Raw genomic sequence first — 19,015 nt, forward strand, 5'->3', positions numbered from 1 at the left:
TTGGTATCAGCATATTCCACATTATTGGTAATGTCAAATTTGATTATTTGGATAAGGTGGTATCTACCAAATTTCTCTATATCCTGTTCCTCCACATCCTTACACACAATAGTTTTTGAAGCCATTGACGACTCCTGCCTGAATCATTTCTTACTATGTGAATTGTAATGTGGTGAATTTTGTATTTCCCTCATATCTTTGACATCTATTAGTTGATGCTTTTCTTTAAAGAGGAACTCTCCTTCCTACATTTTTATTACTATGTATATTTTAGTATCACTATGGATGCATGATTCTTTTTTCCCCAATGTGCAATAATCCCATTCCCATCATTATTTATTTGATATTCAGTTGTCCTAAATTTGGCCAAGGCAATGTTTCAATCTGGCTTCTCTGTCTTTTCAACATATCACTATCTATTTTTGAGCACTTTCTTATTTTCTGTCACAACAATATGTTTCTGACTCATTTCACACTTTTCTTGGCCTCAGTTCTAGAATCAGCCATTTCTGTAAGCATTGTCATTCCTTTTAGGGAGTAATGGTATGTAGAAACCAAGATCTTAGGGAGAGAGAGGTAATTGGAAACCAAGATTTTAGGGCTAGTAATGGTAGCTAGAAACCAAGATCCAAATGCTCATTGATACTACTATAGTGTTACAGGAAAAGGGTTTTGTTTGTTTGTTTTGTTTTTTTAAGGCTTGAGTCTACATTAATACCTATAAATCCAATCCAACCCTTCATGGTTCTTTTTCTTTTTCTCCAATTCCATATTTCATTTTCTTTCCCACAGTGAGCACATCAGCACATTTACACATCTGCTCCACCTTTTATACACACACAATAGTCTCAGAATCACTACATCAATACCACTACCAACAACAAATTTAAGAAGAAAGTTCACATTTTCTTTATAGATTTTTCCCTTAAACTTTATGCCATTAAAGTATTCAAAAGTTACTTGGGTTTATTCTTTTTTCCCCTCCTTTATAATTAATGCTATCAATTTGAAAACATGTTTATTTGTTTCTATTTGATTTCAGTACTAGGATTTTTTTTCAATCTCATGACTGCTTGAAAAAGATTCAAAATTTTAATTTTAGATTTAGAAATGTTTTCTTTTTCTTTTACTACCTTAAATATTTGACATTGCCTGCAGTTTTTAAGGAAAAAATATAGTTGAATTTGAATATAAATTTTCAAATAGCTACTTATTTAACTGTCTGAAATATTTAATGTATTTTAGTTAAAATAGCCATCAAATCACTTAGAATTACATTTACTGTAAATTAACAACTTCCAAATATTCTATTTCTCACCCACCTTTTTTGATAACACCTACAAGGTTTAGTACTGTTCTAAAAATATGTAACAGCAGCAGATGGAAAAGTGGCTGATACATATTTATATTTATATATCTGTTTATAAACTGTAAATGAGTATGTTATTTGTATTCTACTGCATTCACTTTTCATCTTTGTAAAGGAATTGTGTATGAAAATGGAAAAAAAAATAAAAAGTTCGAAGGAAAATAGCTTTCCATTATTTTAAATGTAGCAGTATACCGGCCATACAATTTCATAAAGAATGCCTGCAAGTTACCTTGTCTGGTCGGACAAAAAATCCTTAGTGCTTCCTTGAATTTGGTTTGGGCCAGTAGTTCCTTTGAAACTTTTTCTCCTGCTTTCTTTGAATACTATTTAACACTGATAACTATAAATACTTAAAAATATTACAGGCATAATCTGTTCTTTGTAGAGATAATTGGCTCTATATCCATGTCTTTCGTTAATTATATACAAGATATCAATTTAAAGTAATCTTAATGGAATGCAGTCCTTTTTAGAGAGCCTCTTTTGATTTATTTTTCATTATAGAAGATAAATTTATACATTCTGTAAAATTTTGTAGTGATTGTTCTGTGTCACCTCAAGTCAGGGGATGATTATCTTCTGATATGAAAAATCAATTGTTGGAAGCATGTTCACAAAAGTTAGCATGGAAATATAATTTCATAAGTTTAGACAGCAGAATATCAGTAACAACAAAAACGCTCTCCGGGCCTTGTGTGGTGGCTCACGCCTGTAATCCCAGCACTTTGGGAGTCTGAGGCGGGCAGATCACGGGGTCAGGAGATTGAGACCATCTGACTAACATGGTGAAACCCCATCTCTACTAAAAATTTGAAAAATATCTGGGCGTGGTGGCGGGCACCTGTAGTCCTAGCTACTCAGGAGGCTGAGCAGGAGAACAGTGTGAACCTGGGAGGTGGAGCTTGCAGTGAGCAGAGATTGCGCCACTGCACTCCAGGCTGGGCAACAGAGCGAGACTCCGTCTCAAAAAAAAAAAAAAGAAAAAAAGAAAAAAAAAACCACTCTCCTATACCTGGTTGACTTTAGAATATAGGATGATGCCTTGAAAATAGCTCATTTCTACAAAGGAAATGTGATTTTTGATAACTGAAGACTCAAACATGACTAGAACCACATTCCATTTAAGGTAATTATGCTGTTGGACTATAAAAGCAGTGCTCTGAAGTGAATCAGTGGAACTCGGTCCTCTTTAGTGCACAGTAACATAGGCACTAATGAGGCCCTTTTCATTAAAAGATAGTTGATTTATGAGAGAGTTACAGTCCTATCTTATTTTGAAATTGCTAGCTTAGTTCCGGCATCTGATCTTTTTTCTCCCTACCATCACCATCACCAGTTTCTGTGGAGCTTTGACATTGCTATGGTAACCCTGAGGGCTGATGGAATTCCCTGCATCTCTTTTCACAGAGGGTGATGAGACAGGAGTGATGGATAATCTGCTGGAGGCCTTGCAGTCCGGGGCTGCCTTCCGCGACAGAAGAAAAAGGACACCGATGCCGAAAGGTGAACCCTATATTTGTTTCATGCTACTTTCTAGGGAGCTATCACAGAGAAAGAACCTGTTTTTCTCATTCTTTTAAAGTCATGTGTCAAGAATGCAGTGCCGTGGGCAACAACTGTTCAGAAGTTTCATAAGTTTGCTTAATCCCTTGCACAGACAAATGTCAGAGAGATATGCATTCCAGTTGGCCGATGTCAGTAGCACATTAACAAATCAATGCACTGAACCTAGAAAATCCTGATTAGTGTGACAAGTCTCATCTAAAGAACCATATGTACCTTATCCCAGTGGAGTTTACAGTAGCATAATTAAATGGGAAGTAAAAGTCATAACATTATTGCTTCAAGTATTTCAGGGTATTGAAGCATTACTTTGCTGCCAGAAATACTTAACCTTGGAAAAAAGTATATCTAATACTGTTTTCCTTCTTGAGATGCATAGACCTCTATATTAAGTTTATTTTATATATTTTTTAACAGATGTTCGGCAGAGTCTCAGTCCAATGTCTCAGAGGCCTGTTCTGAAAGTTTGTAACCATGGTAATAAACCGTATTTATAAATTGCACGTTCTTCTTATCTACTTTTATCCTATTGATCTGTGATTTTAGTAGACTGCTGTGAAATTCTCAAGTTTCAATATAACTAAAATAGTAAAAATGTGTGCATGTACATATTTGCCATGAGATTGTGTACTCGTATTTTTCATCCTTATATTATTGCCTTGAGGTTGTGTCTTAAGTTCTTCTATCAGGTCTTTAGTGAATTTTTTATTATAATTATCTGAAGTTAACGTTCAATCATTGCTCATCAGTGTTATCCAAGGCACTCTTTCTCATAACACTTTTTAAAATAGTGGACTTACTATAAGTCAAGATACAATTTGAAGTATTGAATCTGTCATCTGTTTTAATCTCTCACATTCACCAGTGTAGTTAGAAATACCTTAACTGGCATTTTGGCAAAATCATAAACGTAGATGAGCTTCATGTGGTATTATTGTGGAAGGATGTGATAAAATCACTAAGAAGGTGAATTAACTTAGTCTCTGATATTCATCTAAGATGGACTCCTCTCAAAAATCTCTAACCAGTCCTCCATGCCCAACCTCATAGAACTCTCTGCTCTGTTCAGGGTGCCATTTCATGTTGATTGGGTTTTATTTGCTTTGGTTCTTTTCCCTCTGTGTTATGTCCTTGGGTCCTGCCTGCCTTCCACAGTCAAAACATATTCATTGATTGTGAGTGCTGTTTTTCAGAGTGAGATTGTCACTAATGTTTGCCAGATTTATAAATGTAAAAAAACTTGACAGATTTTGTACGAGTTTTTTGGGTGCAGATGAGTTAAGTAGAATTATTAACATGTGACTGAGAGAAAAACCTTTGCCAATTTCTAGGGAAGCCTAAAATAATTACGAGGTAAATAAGAAAAAGACATGGATGTAATTATCTTTTAATAGGTGTGTGGATCCTTACTGCCTAAGGTAAAGTATATATAGTGCTTAACAAATGACAGTAAAGGTAAAAATATACTGCAGTCTCTTAAATAGATCTTTTTTGTGTTTTGTCTTGCCTTTCTCTTGTATAGCAATACAAACAGGAAGAGTTGGAATAAGTCAGAGAAGTTCACTGTGAATAATTAAGTAATTCCTAAATTTAGGGTTATGATTTAGAGCCCTTGTGACATATTTTACAATGGCAAAACCTGTAGAGAGGAGAACTATCCTGATCTTAGGATTATTTTGTATTATCCATGAATAAATGGAAACCCAGAGAGGCTGAAAACTTCCTAAGAGTACAGAGCTGGTTAGTGACACAACTGTGACCAGAATATAGTTCCAATTCCTATTGTATTTCTTCCTTGATTTTGTATATGTACTTCAGTTATTTTTTTTATTGTTATTAACAAGATAATCAACTCAGCCCCCATTTTAAGTCATTAACAAAGAGCCACAGCCAAACACAATGATTGTGATATGATTAATGATACGCATATACCATTCTACAGTTAACTTAAAATATATATTTTTAGATACTATTTGGGGCAAAATTAGTTCAGATAACTTTGTACACTGGTCTGGGAGAACTCAGCTTTGTGACTATAATATTAGTAAAGTGTCTGGGATATAATGTCTCAGATGCAATTACTTATAAATTGTGATGTTTCTGTTTATTATATATACAGCAGATGAGCACTGCATTTTTATAAAGCTAGTATGTACTGGCTTAAGTTCTAAGGCTGTTGTGATAATTAAGCTAGTAGATTATACAGCAAGCCAAACAAGATATATCAAAAAGATCAAATTCTCTGTTCTAATATAAATGTGATGGGTTCCTACATTTTTAGAAATTATTTTCTATTCATATTTCTGTTGTGTTTTCCCTTCATATTTCTAACCAAGTAGAAAGAAATCCAAATGACCAAATTTATCTTAAGAACTATGTGTATGTAGATTTATTGGACTAGATGTTGAAAAATGCAGGATTTGGTTAAGGAAAATGTCTTCATTGAAAAAAGTGTAGTGATTGTTTTTACTACGGGATGACATTTTGGAGTTCATTGTGTAATCTATTTCTAAAAACTACTTTGTTTTCATTGAAAATACTAACCCTACGACTGACCTATGTGATTGAAATGTAAGATTGAACTTACTTTTTAAATTTGCTTTTATGTACTTAAAAGAAAATTGATGTCTAATATTTATATTTTCTACAAGTATATATTGTTGATATTGATCTCATAACTTATTTTTAAAGACGTAAAAGATTTTCTACAGCTATTTGAAATTCATTTATAGGCTATGTAAAATAATAATAATATTAATAATAAGCTAATGTTGACTGAGATATTTGGCTTACTAAATGCCAAGCACTATGATGAATGTCTTATGCATATTACCCATTTAATCTTCTCAAACATTTCTCTCAGAGAGTCAATATTTTTATCTCCATTTCATAGTTGAAACCAGTCAAGTATTAAGCAGGTCTGATAACTTGTTTAAGGGCATGTAGTCATGTAGTCAAATTTTGAATGCATGCCTATCTGACTTCAGAGTCCAAGTTGTTAATTTCTTTGCCATGCCATACTCTTAACATAACTGCTTGAATCCATGTCTAATTCACTTCCCATCCATGAGCTAATGACTTATGTGCGTACTTCTTTTAGCTTGTAACATAAAGTTGATCAATTGAGACACAGCCTCTCAGAGGTTCTCCAGCCTCTGGTGTGCCTCATCTCTTCTTCCCAAATTTAACCACTAGATAGCACTGTTTTCCTAGTCTGAGGTTTAGATTATGAAAATAATCTAGAATTAATTATGACCACTTTTTATTTCTTTTAATAAAGTCAGTATTAAAACATTTATGTTAATTTTAATAAACCTATGCTCTGTTAGAAATATTATAGAAGACTTGGGTAAAAAATAGATATCCAAAGCCCAAATTTGAGTTTATTAGCTGCAGTTTTAATTTTTTATTGTCTGTATATCTTTTGCTGTCTGTGTATTGTCTGTGCTTTCTTAAATCAAAGCTATAGTCTCAGACTTCTTAGGTTTCTTTTTATATATAGAAAGAGCATCTTTTATCTCAGAATAGAAAAAAAAATCTGCTAAAGTATCCTCCTGGTCGTTGGTGCTAAAATGTCCCTATATGTATTTTAGCAAACTGACCTCAAGCATTCTAACTTCAGTGAACTTCAGAAGCAGACGTCTCATGCACTGAATCATCCAGCCTTTGTGCTGTGGTCCAAACATCTACCAAAAACACTTTGGTTACAAGTTGTACCTGTTCTCTTTTGCTTTGGCTGTAAAGCCACAGGCAGAAATTAAGTATGTGCTAAATCTTTATTTATTCAGCAAAATTTATTAAGCGGTTGCTAAGCACTTAAGATTTATAGATACCTTCTAAGAATGCACCATCTAGTTGAAAGACAGACTAGTAATAATTGCCCTACTTGTGGTAAATGCCAGGTTAGAGTTAACACAAAAAATTTTGGCAAGAAAGTCAGAAAGACTGATCCAGACTTCATGAGGACAGTTTAGAGTTGGCTTCTAGAAAGGATCTGAAATGCAAGCTGAGACTTGAAGGATGAATACAAATGAGGCCAAAACCCAAGGACAAGAGTGAGCCTAGCAGCAGCAGCAGCAACAGTAGCATGTATGCACTTTTTCAGGATGCCCTTTCTGAACCCCAGTCTGAACCTTGTAGAACTGTACATTCTGGTGACACCCTAGTCTTCCCATTTTATAATACATACTGTCCTGAAGATGTTTTTATTCAATGTCTGTCACACTACTCATGAATTTCATCAGAGTGGAAATAAGGCATAAAGGAGCATATCTGTCTTGTTGACTGCTATAACCCCAATACTTAGCTGGATTGGTATCAGGCATATAAGTGTTTATAAGAATGTGTTGAATGAACAGACATGTTTATGTTTATACTTGAATGGAACTATTAATGTATATATTAAGGAGAAAAATCAAATCTCTTAATGTCACCCAAATAAGTGGAATTTGATGTGCCAGTTGCTAAAGTTCCAGCTGTGAACACAGTTAACCGCTTCCCATCTCCTCCCTTTAAGTTATCTATCATCAAAAGGAGATATTTGATTATTTGGTCTATGCATAGCTTCAAAGAGTTGTTGGATCAGATGTAGGGGAGGTTCGATTTTGATTGGGTTACTCACTTCTTAGAAGTGGAGGGCTACTTATTAAATATCTTTCACTTAGTCAAGCAAAGTGTGGCAACATTAAAACAAAAGAACGTATTTGTTGATGAGTACAGGGCATTATCTATTTTCTTTATTCAACACAGTCCAAACCTAAAGATTTTCTGTAGTCTACAGAAAATAGTGAAATTCCTTCTTTTAAATCAAGATAATTAAAATATTTGTTACTGCATTTTAATAAATGCCATACTATGGGATTTGAGTGTTAAGAAATCAGCTGGCCAGTTTAAAATAAAGTACCAGATGGGGAAGAAGTATATTGCGAGTCTGACACCACGCCAAGAAATTTGGACTGTTGAGGTTTTTGAGCATGAAAATGATAGGTCCCCATAGTTTATATGGAACTAAAGTGTAAGTGAGAAGGAGGGATTGAAAGGACTTCATGGCAAACTCTGTGCCAATATGAATCAACTGCTAGGGATGGTGGAAAAGTCAAAGAGGGGAAGACAAAAAAAGTCAAAAGGAAAGAAGCCCAGCCTAGAGCTCTAGGTTAAGACACCCTCACAGATAATTGCTAATAATTCATAAGCAAGTGAGTTATCTAAAGGAGAATCTTTAAAACAAAAGAATGGCAAGTTAAGGACTGAGCTTTAGGAATGGCGTCAGGTGAGTAATGAAGTGAAGGAGAAGCAGAAAAGAGATCAAGAAGTTGGGAGGAATTACGCAGTGGTGGAGCCTATACAATGAAGGTTGAAAGAAGAGTTTGATTTTCTCATTTGTTTTTCTTTTCTTGATTGTTTTCTTTGTAACCTCTGGTATACCACTGAGTGACTAGTGTTTTTCAGGATACATTTATTCCTACTCTCCTAGGGACTTCCCTTCCTCTGTACGCTCTGTAAACTCTCCGTAAAACTTCTGTGACAAAGGCTCCACAGATGTGAATTGTTGAACCACACCTTATGCTGCATCTGCCTGCAGTTTGTTTGCATCCTCATTAGGTGGTTCTCTTTTCATAAGTGGTACAGTGGGATTTTTTTTCCAGTTAAATGGATAGAGAGTAATCAGAAAGAATTCTATAAACTATATGCAATTAAAACCCCTAATGATAAAACTATTTAACTGTGACAAAATAAGATAAAACATAATCAAAATTTTAGGCAAACAAGTATTATGCATTTTTAGAGAGCATCCATAACCTAAACAAAATCTTGCTATATTATCTTTACACTAAATCAATTCTTAATAGCCTTAATTTGGATTTGATTATCTATTTTTACTCTTCCACTTATATATGGCACTTTGAGAGATTTTTATAGAAATAAGATTGTATTGCCTCCAGGCACAGCTGCTCTGCCACTCTAAGATTTGAAGTCAGAGTTAAATGTGAAGCTGGTTAGATATCTTTAAATTAGCACACAAGACAGGCTTCGTTGTTGATATATCAAAACTCCATATAGAGCCACCTCTCCCCCATCCCCAATCCACTCTATCTTGGGTCGCCTTGTTTCTTGACCTGCCTTTTCTCAAACAGCAAGAGTTTATCTTGAGGCAGAATTAGGAAATTTCTAAGGTTTCCATTGGTGTCTACTGAGCACTAACTGCCTTAAATCTTCTTTGGAAACCTTGAGGACAACTCTACTGAGGTAATGAATGAGTGAATGTTGACAACTCTATGTCTACTGAGCACTAACTGCCTTAAATCTTCTTTGGAAACCTTGAGGACAACTCTATTGAAGTAATGAATGAGTGAATGTTGACAACTCTATCGAAGTAGTAAATGTTGACAACTACCATTTTCATTTATTTTAACTCTATCTTATTTTGAAGTAGAAAGAGCATAAGGAACAATATATTAAAATTACTTGATTTTCTAAATGTCATTGGCCTATTTTCTTGAGAGTATTTTTTGTTCTTTTCTTGATGAACTTATGCCTGCCAAATAACCCAAGAAAGGGAGCTATTAAAATACTAATTGTTTTTGACACCCTTACACTTGGGCTTTCATGCAGAATCACATGCTACCTGTAGCTGTCAAAAGACTTAAATATTTTTTAAGGAGATTTTTCTAGGCCAGGAATGTAAAATAATTTGGATGATTTCACAACTTATTCAAACATCAGTCTCTTATATTTACCATGTAGTCAAGCAAAAGGCAGAACAGACTCAGCAGGGCTCCCGCCTAGGTAAGGATGCCCTGCGGGTAGACAGGAAAGGCTCTTCTTATCTAATTTATAGTCAGGGCAGGACAACCTTTTGGCATAGTCATTATCAAACAGACTCTTAAGCATGAACAGGTTAGAAAAGTCTCAAGTAGTGAAGACTTCAAGTTGTTTTAAAAGGACATTTATGCAAGAAATAGCAAGTGTCTTTCATTTAATGAGCATTCACAAATGTATGCTGAAGGCTGGAATAAATTTAGTGAGAAGGAGATAAAGAACTGTATTGTATAAGGAAAGTAATGTCCTTGACTTCCCTGAAATGGTTGTTATGATTAATATGTCTCTTGTTCTGCTTGTGTTCCATAGTGGACTCTAATTATTATGATCTTTTTAAATTGTTTGCCCATTCTGAATCTCTCCCTTTTCTCGTAGCAGAAGTTCAGAATCTAAGTTTATAAGGAATCAATGGACAGACTTTAGAAGCTCCTTGAACTCTGAACTTTTGTTTTAAATTTTGTGCTTGGACTTTTAAAAAAACTGGTGAAAGGATATATTGATTTCATCAAATTTCTCCCAAAATAAAAATCCCTTTTAAAAGAGGATTAAAGAATTACTGATTTTGTCATTTGATTACTGATTTGTTATACATTGTCTCTGTTTCTATGTGTTGTGTAATTTTGCATTACTTAAAAGGGAAGCCATTTCTATGATATTAATACTTGTTTGCCATTTGAGAACTAAACTTTCATGGGCATATCAAATGCTTGGTGAATCTACAGTTTTAGAGACAAATAAATTGTTTAGCCTAAACAATTACAGTCCAACGAGGTGGTGCTACTGTGGAGGTTCACTGAGCATACAGAAGAAATGACATCATCTGTACTTGGGATAGTCTTTGGTCTTACTAGATCTCCCAAGCTGGAAGGAGTGCAGGGCTCATCTGGGTCATACAATTTGGAAGGAGCAAGAAAGAAAAAGAGGAGCCAGAGGAGGAGCGTTCTCCCCTAGGAGCCACCAGTGACACAGAAAGGGATGGCGTTAGGAGATATAACTAATGTAAATGATGAGTTAATGGGTGCTGCACACCAACATGGCACGTGTAACAAACCTGTGTAACAAACCTGCACATTGTGTAACAAACCTGCACATTGTGCACATGTACCCTAGATCTTAAAGTATTAAAAAAAAAAAAAAAAATTAGTGTGGAAAAAAAAAGAATAGTCACCAAAGCCACATGTTCAGAAAGACCAGGTAGAAAAAGGATGGATTAACACCTGAGCACAGATTGGTTCGAAGGACCCAGGTATCACTGCTTACCTTGAGAAACGCAGTATTGGTAGAAACTGAAGCCAGGTAGCCTTGGCTGGAGGAGGAGTGGAGCTGTTTTTTCTTTCTTTCTTTCTTTTTTCTTTCTTTCTTTCTTTTTTTTTTTTTAAGCCTAGATATGAAGAAAAGAAAAAGTAGGGAAATAGCTGGACCAAATGGCTTGTGATTTAATGAGCATATTATGTTTATTTGCCATTCATATGACAAAGGCTTTCCTGTCTTTGTATTCTGAAAGGAAGTGTTAATAGCTCTGGAGGTGTGGGGTTAAGACTTAGGGGAGCAGTAGCTTAGGTTAGGTTCCTGGGGAATGGGATGTGAGAGCATAGGTGCAGAGCACCTGGACAGTTACAAAGGAAGGATGTTTGAACAGAAGTGGTGGCAGACAGCAATTGAGGGAAAATTCGGAACTCCTACCTGATAACACCTGTTTTCTCTGAGAATTAGGAGATAAGGTCTCTTCCTTAAAGTCATAGTCTCTGGCTGGGGGAGGGAGGCAAGGTCAATGGGGGATGATGCATCTCCTCTAAGGAATGTCAGAGGAAAGTGATCAGGGAGACACAAAATAAGTTTTACATTAATTGCAGAGGGAGATGATTACTTATGTAGTGATAGTACAGTGTGTGAAATCCACGGGAAGAAAAGTAGCCAAGGTGCCTCCCAGGCCCTGTGAAAAAGGGCAGATTGTCCCCAGTAGCCTAAAGGTTCTAAAAAGTAATCTCTGCGTGTGACCACAATGCTCAGTTAGGCAGTAGGCAGACTGGGTGTGCTATAGAGCACCAGCCAAGCAGTCATCAGATTTTCTGAGAGGATGAGATATTTTGTGTTTTGAAAAGTGTAGTAGTTATAGGAAAATAATGAAAACTCTTTTGGATTATAACCATGTGTGCTTCACCAGTGTTTTTGCTGTTGTATTCCATCTGTAGTAGGCGTTAGGGCAGAGATAGGGGGACCCTACTGTAGCTGAATTTCTTCCAGGCATGTGCCAACTGCATTTTGTGTCTGAAATCTTTTCTAAGAAAACAACACTTGGTATTTATTTATAAGATACCATTGGATTTATATTTTACTTTATTTGCCATCCTTAAAGGTCAGTTCCAAGTAGCCACAGATACAGAAACCACCTTTTAAAATTGCTGTCAGTATTAAAAATAAATAATTTGCAAAATATCTTACACATAGTAGGCACTTTAAAAAAAATAGCAGTAGTCATTCTTATTCAGTAACTATTTGTGAATGCATAAAACTAGCCATATTTTCAAACACTATTTCTACAAGTGAATGGTCTGGCAGAGGAGTTTGACCTTGAAAAACAGTTCAGAGTCAGGTTTGGGCTTTGAGTTCAAACAGGTCTCGGTTTAAATTCTTGACTTACTATCAGGGTGACTGTGGCAGGTTATTTGTCTTCACATTTTCTTTTCCTCAGCTATAAGAAGAGAAATTACACTATGTGTTTCATAGGCTGTTAGGAAGACTAAATGAAAGTGTGTGAAGGTGCCCAGATTTGTGATGTAGTGCCTGGAATTGAGTAGCTACTCAATAAATTCAAACTATGCTGGCACTTCCTCATTCCTTCCCCTTCTTCACTTTCCTTCCGTGATACATTTGCCAATAGAAAGTTATTGTAAATCCTTCAATGAGAATGGTACATAGAATGGGTTTAGTAATTGGAGACATGGAAATTAATTTTCTTGCCGTGACTATGTCTTGGACTGTACTTAAAATACATGAAGTAATATGAACTAGTTTAGCAGAAAAAAGTTGAAAATTAAGACTATGGAGAATTTTGCTTTTAAAATAGAATAATAAAGATATTTTTTACCTCCTTTTGTCCTTGGGAGTCAGTCACCACAGAGCCACCAAGAGAAAGAGTCACAAAAACAATTTCCAGTACCTGTAGCATCAAGATATCTTTAATCTGGAACAACAATATATAGAGACAGGAAAGATGGAAAAGATGATGATGCGAGAGTAAAGCTGGAATCCTGATGTATTATTTTCCTAGGGCTACCATAGCAAATTATCACAAATTGGAAGGCTGCAAACAAAAATTTATTGCCTCACAATTCTGGAGGCTGGAAGTCTGAAATAAGATGTTGGCAATGCTGGTTCCTTCTGGCAGTTCTGTGGGAGAATCTGTTCCATGCCTCTCTCCTAGCCCTGGGCGTTGCTGGCGGTCCTTGGTGTTCTTTGGTTTGTTGCTGCATCACTCCAGTGTGTGTCTCCATCATCACATAGTGTTCTCCTCATGTGTCCTTTAACTTGTCATGTGGCCGCCTTATAGGGACACCAGTCATTGGATGAGGACTCAACCTAATCTAGTGTGACCCTGAGTTTGCCTGATAACATCTTCAAAGATCCTATTTCAAATACAGTTGACATTCACAGGTACTAGGGGTTAGGATTTCAACATTTCTTTTTGAGGGGACACAGTTCAACCCACAACACAACAGGGCCCCAGTGGCAAATGGACTAGTCCATCCCTCCCAGGACTCTGAGAGCTCAGGAATTATTGGGGCCAGGAACTGCTGACAGAACTAGTGAGCCATACAATGAAAAATGGGACTGGAAAAGGAGCAGTTCAGCCACCATCTAGACAGTCTGACTCCGAAGTCCAGAATTTTAACCATTATGCTGTACTGCATCAACTCACTTCCCTTTCCCCCACCCTTCCAGGAGATCAGAGATTTATCATTTGAAACAATTGCACTCAAGAATCTAGAATGGGAATATGAAACAGGAGCGAGATTTCTACTGCAAACAGAGATTATGTAAACACAAGATGACCTAAAGAGAAAAAAGTGGAAATGAATGGAAAAAGCCTCTTCTGACTCCCTTCAGCCACGTAGTTCTTAGCATACAGAAGCCTGGTTTATGTTCCAAGCAGATGACAGAATACATCTCTGGATATAATAAACAGTCTAGAGAACAGGCTTTCTGATACTAGTCTGCTCCTCCCCACAGTACTAGCTCAGAGCAAGAGAATTACACAGAGGAACCCATTAGCTGACCAACTTACTTATTCACACAAAATGTTTACTCTTAAATGTTAATTTGGGCCAGGAATTCATTAGCTAACATTTGAGGAAAACATTTAACATGGAGAAAAAAGGAAAAACAAAGGAGCTCTTAATAAAAAGAGAAAATACGAAGAACAAAAGAAAAATTTCAAGCAAAACACCACAATTATAATTTCAGACATATCAAAGACAATTTTTTTTTTTTTTTGGTGACGGTTTCTCTCTGTTGCCTAGGCTGAAGTGCAGTGGCATGATCATAACTCACTGCAGCCTTGATCTCCCAGACTCAAGCCATCCTTCCACATCAGCCTCCTGAGTAGCTGGGACTACAGGCATGTACCACCATGCCCAACTAATTTTTTTATTTTTTGTGAAGACAGAATCTCACTATGATGCCCAGATTGGTCTTAAACTCCTGAGTTCAAATGATTCTCCCTCCTGAGCCTCCCAAAGTGCTGGGATTCAGGTATGAGCCACCGTGCGCAGCCTAAAAGACTATTTCAATGATGAAAGGAAGAGGATACATGCATACACATATGTGTGTGTACACACATATATGTATATACATATGTACACATATATACATATGTGTATACACTTATGTGTGTGTATATATATACACATATGTATACACATACATAAAGATGTATGTATGAAAAAGAATTAGGAAACAAGGATCTCTTGGATATGGAAAACAAGGTAGCAGAAAAAAATTAGTACAATATTTGAAAAAGCATAAAGATAGAAGGTTCTTGGAAATTGTTTTGTCTATTTATTACTGTTTTAACGGATTACACAGACTGGGTAAGTTATTATGAACAGAAGTGTATTGGCTCACAGCTCTGGAGGCTGGGAAGTTCAAGATTGAGGCTGTGGCATCTAGTGAGGGCCTTCTTACTGCATCTTCCCATGGTGATGGGCTAAGGGAGACCAAACAAGTCTGGACTCATCATCCTTTGTAAGGAACCTATTCTCACAATAATGGCATCAATCCATTAATTAAGAGACGCCTCATGGCCTAATTACTTTGTAAAGTTCTCATGTCACAATACTACTGCAATGGCAATTAAATTTCAACATGAGTTTGTGAGGGGACAGCCATTCAAAGCATAGCAGGGAAGATCAGGGGAAAATGTGAAACTTACAGTTAATCTGAATGATCATTTGTACAATTGTATTCAAAAGCTTTGGGGATAATTTTAGAAAGCCTTAATGATAGACACTAAAAAAAAAAGATAATTATTAATTTTAGAAAAAAAGACATGATATATGATTATGGTACACTGTTTGGCATAGTCCTAGATACTATTTTACTTTGCCATAATAATAGAAACACTGTAACCAGACTTTAAAATGGTACCCAGTGATCTCTGCCTCTTTGTTTTCACACCTTTATATAATCCACTCCCCCCTCAAACATTGTTCCAATTAAATATGGCAGAAATGATATCTCACTAACAAGCTTGGATTATAAAAGATGCAGCCGGGCACAGTGACTCACGCCTGTAATCCCAGCACCTTGGGAGGCTAAGGTGGGCAAATCACAAGGTCAGGAGATTGAGACCATCCTGGCCAACATGGTGAAACCCCGTCTCTACTAAAATACAAAAAATAAGCCGGGCATGGTCACACGCGCCTGTAGTCCCAGCTACTTGGGAGGCTGAGGCAGGGAAATCGCTTGAACTCAGGAGGCAGAGGTTGCAGTGAGTTGAGATTGTGCCACTGCACTCCAGTCGGGCAACAGAGCAAGACTCCGTCTCAAAAAAAAAAAAAAAAAAAAAGATGCTGAAGCTTTCATCTTGGGTGCTCTGTTCTCTCTCCGTCTTCTTTGGCTATGGGAGACACCATGTTGTGAGCAGCCCTTTGGAGAAACCTAAATTGTAAGGAACTGGAGCTTCCATCTAGCAGCTGTTTGAGCTTCTAAGTTTATCTCTATTAAGATATAACCAGAAGCTGAAATCTTTTCTTTCATTTAGTTATCTATCTCCTTTTCTCCTAAAATACACTGGTTGTACTTTTATTTTGCATTATTCCTCTTCACTTTCTCTCTTCCAATACTGTATATAAACCTAAAGGGGAATTTTCTCTGTTCTAACTCTCAGCTTATCATTTTTATGTGATCCAGAAATTAAAGTGCTCTTCAATATGCATTCCTAAGGAACGATAGGGATGATAGGAGTCAATAATGGTAGTGCCACTAGCTCAGGATAATAAATGTGCTTTTGCATATAAAATGAACAACTTTCCAACCTTTTGTGTTCTATAGATAACATTGGCCAGTGATTTTGCAGTACATTTCTGAATTATTTTCTTCCCTTGTCATTCTTAATGTGCAAAAAAAGAAAAACAAAAAATGATAGAAATGAGCAATAGAGAAAAATCAGGTACCACTGTACTTTTTTTTTTTTTTTTTTTTTTTTTTTTTTTTTTGCTTTTTAGAGCAAAGGTACCCTTCTGGTAGTGTGTAAAACTCTGGTAGATAATGTGTATGCACTGACTCCTTAGTAAGCAAGAGGGTAGGATGAAATTAGCATTTTGAAACACTGATGTTAGTTATAATTATTGGCTTTTTTGTAAAGAAGTGACTTTTCATATATTACACTGATCTCATGAAAGCCAGGGATATAGTTAGCATAGCTGGAACTGTGGTTTGGAGGGGAAATGATGGTTAGACAGCTTGTTATTTCATCTAGGTAAAGAGATAAATACTAAATATTTTTCTACTTTTAAAGGGTTTATGAATTTTTTGAAGCAGGAATTGACATGCATTAAAAATGCTAAAATGTCTTATTGATTCCCAAGCAAATTAGAAATTATTAGTGTTAGCCTTGATGTACATTATTGTGATGTGACGGCATTTGGCCTAAACAGTTTTACCGTTTATTAGCACTAATATTGGAATAAATGAGAATGATCATTAAGTGCTATGTACATGATCATTTAAGTAATCATGCTTGCCGTCTCCTTCTATTAGTCAAACCTCTTTGGGTTAATTAGTCAGAAGAGCTGTCTTATTCCAATTTCTAGAAGAATAATGAAACAAAGGAACACTGAGATATACCAAAGAAAACAATAGAGCATCACTCATTTACCTCATATATTGACTTTATGTACCCTCACCTAGTTCGTATTGCCACCTTAAGGTTAAAAAAAGTCTGACAACATTTTTTATTTTCAGATAAGATAATTAGGCCTATTAAATTACATTTGCATACTTTCCTCCGTTAAAGCATGTATGCAGCATAACAATGCTAATATGATATGCAAATAACAACAAAGTACACATTTACCAACATATTCATACTGAAAAATGAACTAGTAAATACTGTTAGGATTTAGCATTTAAAAAAAATGTTAAAACATCTTCTTGTATTTTAGCTCTGACAAGCCAGTAACTCAATCTATATAACTTCAAGGCTACAAATATAAGAGACAACTAAGAAACTTTTATTATCAGCTCTTTTATTACTCACATCTTGTTAATATAGTTACTCTGAAGAGTTTTTAAGTTGATATTTGATAAACCATGAACAGAGTTTTATTAAATCCAAAGTGCTATTTTATCACTGGATGGAAAGAATATGTCATAACTTTTTCTTAGTTTTCCCCATGCACTAAAGGAGGAGAAAATAGAAAGTAAAAGATCTTTTAAAATTCTTTGTTATCTGTTATCAGGCAGCTTCTCAAATGAGAGTCATGATGTATGCTCTATGTTTTAATATGCCAGAAGAAAAAAGTGAAGGGCATAGTGGATTAAGGAAAATCTCTGACAGTCTTATAGGGCAAAGTCCTGCCTGAGACATCTCCCAGGACCTGTTTCTACACTTGCAGCCTTTGACAATAGCAGCCTCTCTAATAAGTCTCAAGGCTTTCATCACTTTTTGTTTTTTGGTTGTTTGTTTATTTGGTTTGTTTTGAGATGGAGTCTTGCACTGTCTCCTGGACTGGAGTGCAGTGGCGTGATCTCGGCTCACTACAACCTCCACCTCCCAGGTTCAAGCAATTCTCCTTGCCTCAGCCTCCCAAGTAGCTGGGATTACTGGCACACACCACCACACCTGGCTACTTTTTTTGTATTTTTAGTAGAGATGGGGTTTCACCATGTTGGCCAGGCTGGTCTCGAACTCCTGACCTCATGATCCGCCCACCTCTGCCTCCCAAAGCCACAGCGCCCAGCCACTTTCATCACTTTTTAAACACTGGTCTCTCTGTTTGCTACTCACTTACTGGAAGCTGAACACCGCCTATTACTTTTCATTCTGTTAACTGACTTTCTCTTCATTTACTGATCCCTGTTCCCTTTCCTTGCCTAAATATAAGAAGTCTTGATCTGCTGAGGGTGAGAAAGAAATGTATTTAGTGATGGGATGAAGTAATACAAGTCAGTAACTCTAGGTACTATGTTGTAGAAATGTGATATTTCCTAGAAATTAACTCTGTGCCTTCTACATATTGTTTTCTTAACTAGAAAAGGAGTTTTGAGAATAATTAAGTTATTTGTGATTAGTTTTCATATCCTGCTGATACCACTCTCCTTGTGGTAGTTTCTGTGCCCCAGGCCCATCCTTATATGTTTTCCAAAGTTTGCTTTTTTGTGTTGTAGGCCTGTATGGTTCACCACACACTCTTCTAAACAAATCTCCAGTTCTATCTATAATCTCTTTGTATTTTTGCACTAAGATCTTCTTTAACCATGTTAAAAAGGTATTTTTCTTTCAAAAAATGCCAAGCACTATTTCAAAATCAGAAATAAAAGACTATAACTGATCCAGATGTGGTGTCTCATGCCTGTAACCTAGCACTTTGGGAGGCTGAGGCAGGAGGATAGCTTGAGCCCAGGAGTTCGAGACCAGCCTGAGCAACTAGTGAGATACTGTTTCTACAAAAAAAAAATTCAAAATTAGCCAGTTCTGGTGGCGTGCACCCATGGTCCCACCTACTCAGGAGCCTGGGTTAGGAGGATCAGTCAAGCCCA

The 19,015-nt window shown here is 36.2% G+C and overlaps 1 protein-coding gene across 8 annotated transcripts in view; it reads left to right on the plus strand.

The window, feature by feature from the left end:
* LOC105485577 (diaphanous related formin 3) overlaps nucleotides 1-19,015 on the plus strand; it is a 498,294-nt gene that overhangs the window by 382,632 nt on the left and 96,647 nt on the right. For 7 of the 8 annotated variants that reach the window (XR_011614754.1, XM_071081265.1, XM_071081266.1 and 4 more), the window contains 2 exons: nucleotides 2,780-2,875; nucleotides 3,353-3,412. Coding sequence is in view for 7 of the 8 variants with exons in the window: in XM_071081265.1 (XP_070937366.1) it covers nucleotides 2,780-2,875; nucleotides 3,353-3,412 (156 nt within the window). In the remaining variant the exon portion in view is untranslated. Of the gene's footprint in view, nucleotides 1-2,779; nucleotides 2,876-3,352; nucleotides 3,413-10,129; nucleotides 10,209-19,015 lie in introns of those variants that run through there. The other variant, XM_071081267.1, reaches the window with a different exon arrangement.

Source organism: Macaca nemestrina, chromosome 16 (genome assembly GCF_043159975.1).
Source record: "Macaca nemestrina isolate mMacNem1 chromosome 16, mMacNem.hap1, whole genome shotgun sequence".
In the NCBI taxonomy this organism is placed as follows: Eukaryota; Metazoa; Chordata; class Mammalia; order Primates; family Cercopithecidae; genus Macaca; species Macaca nemestrina.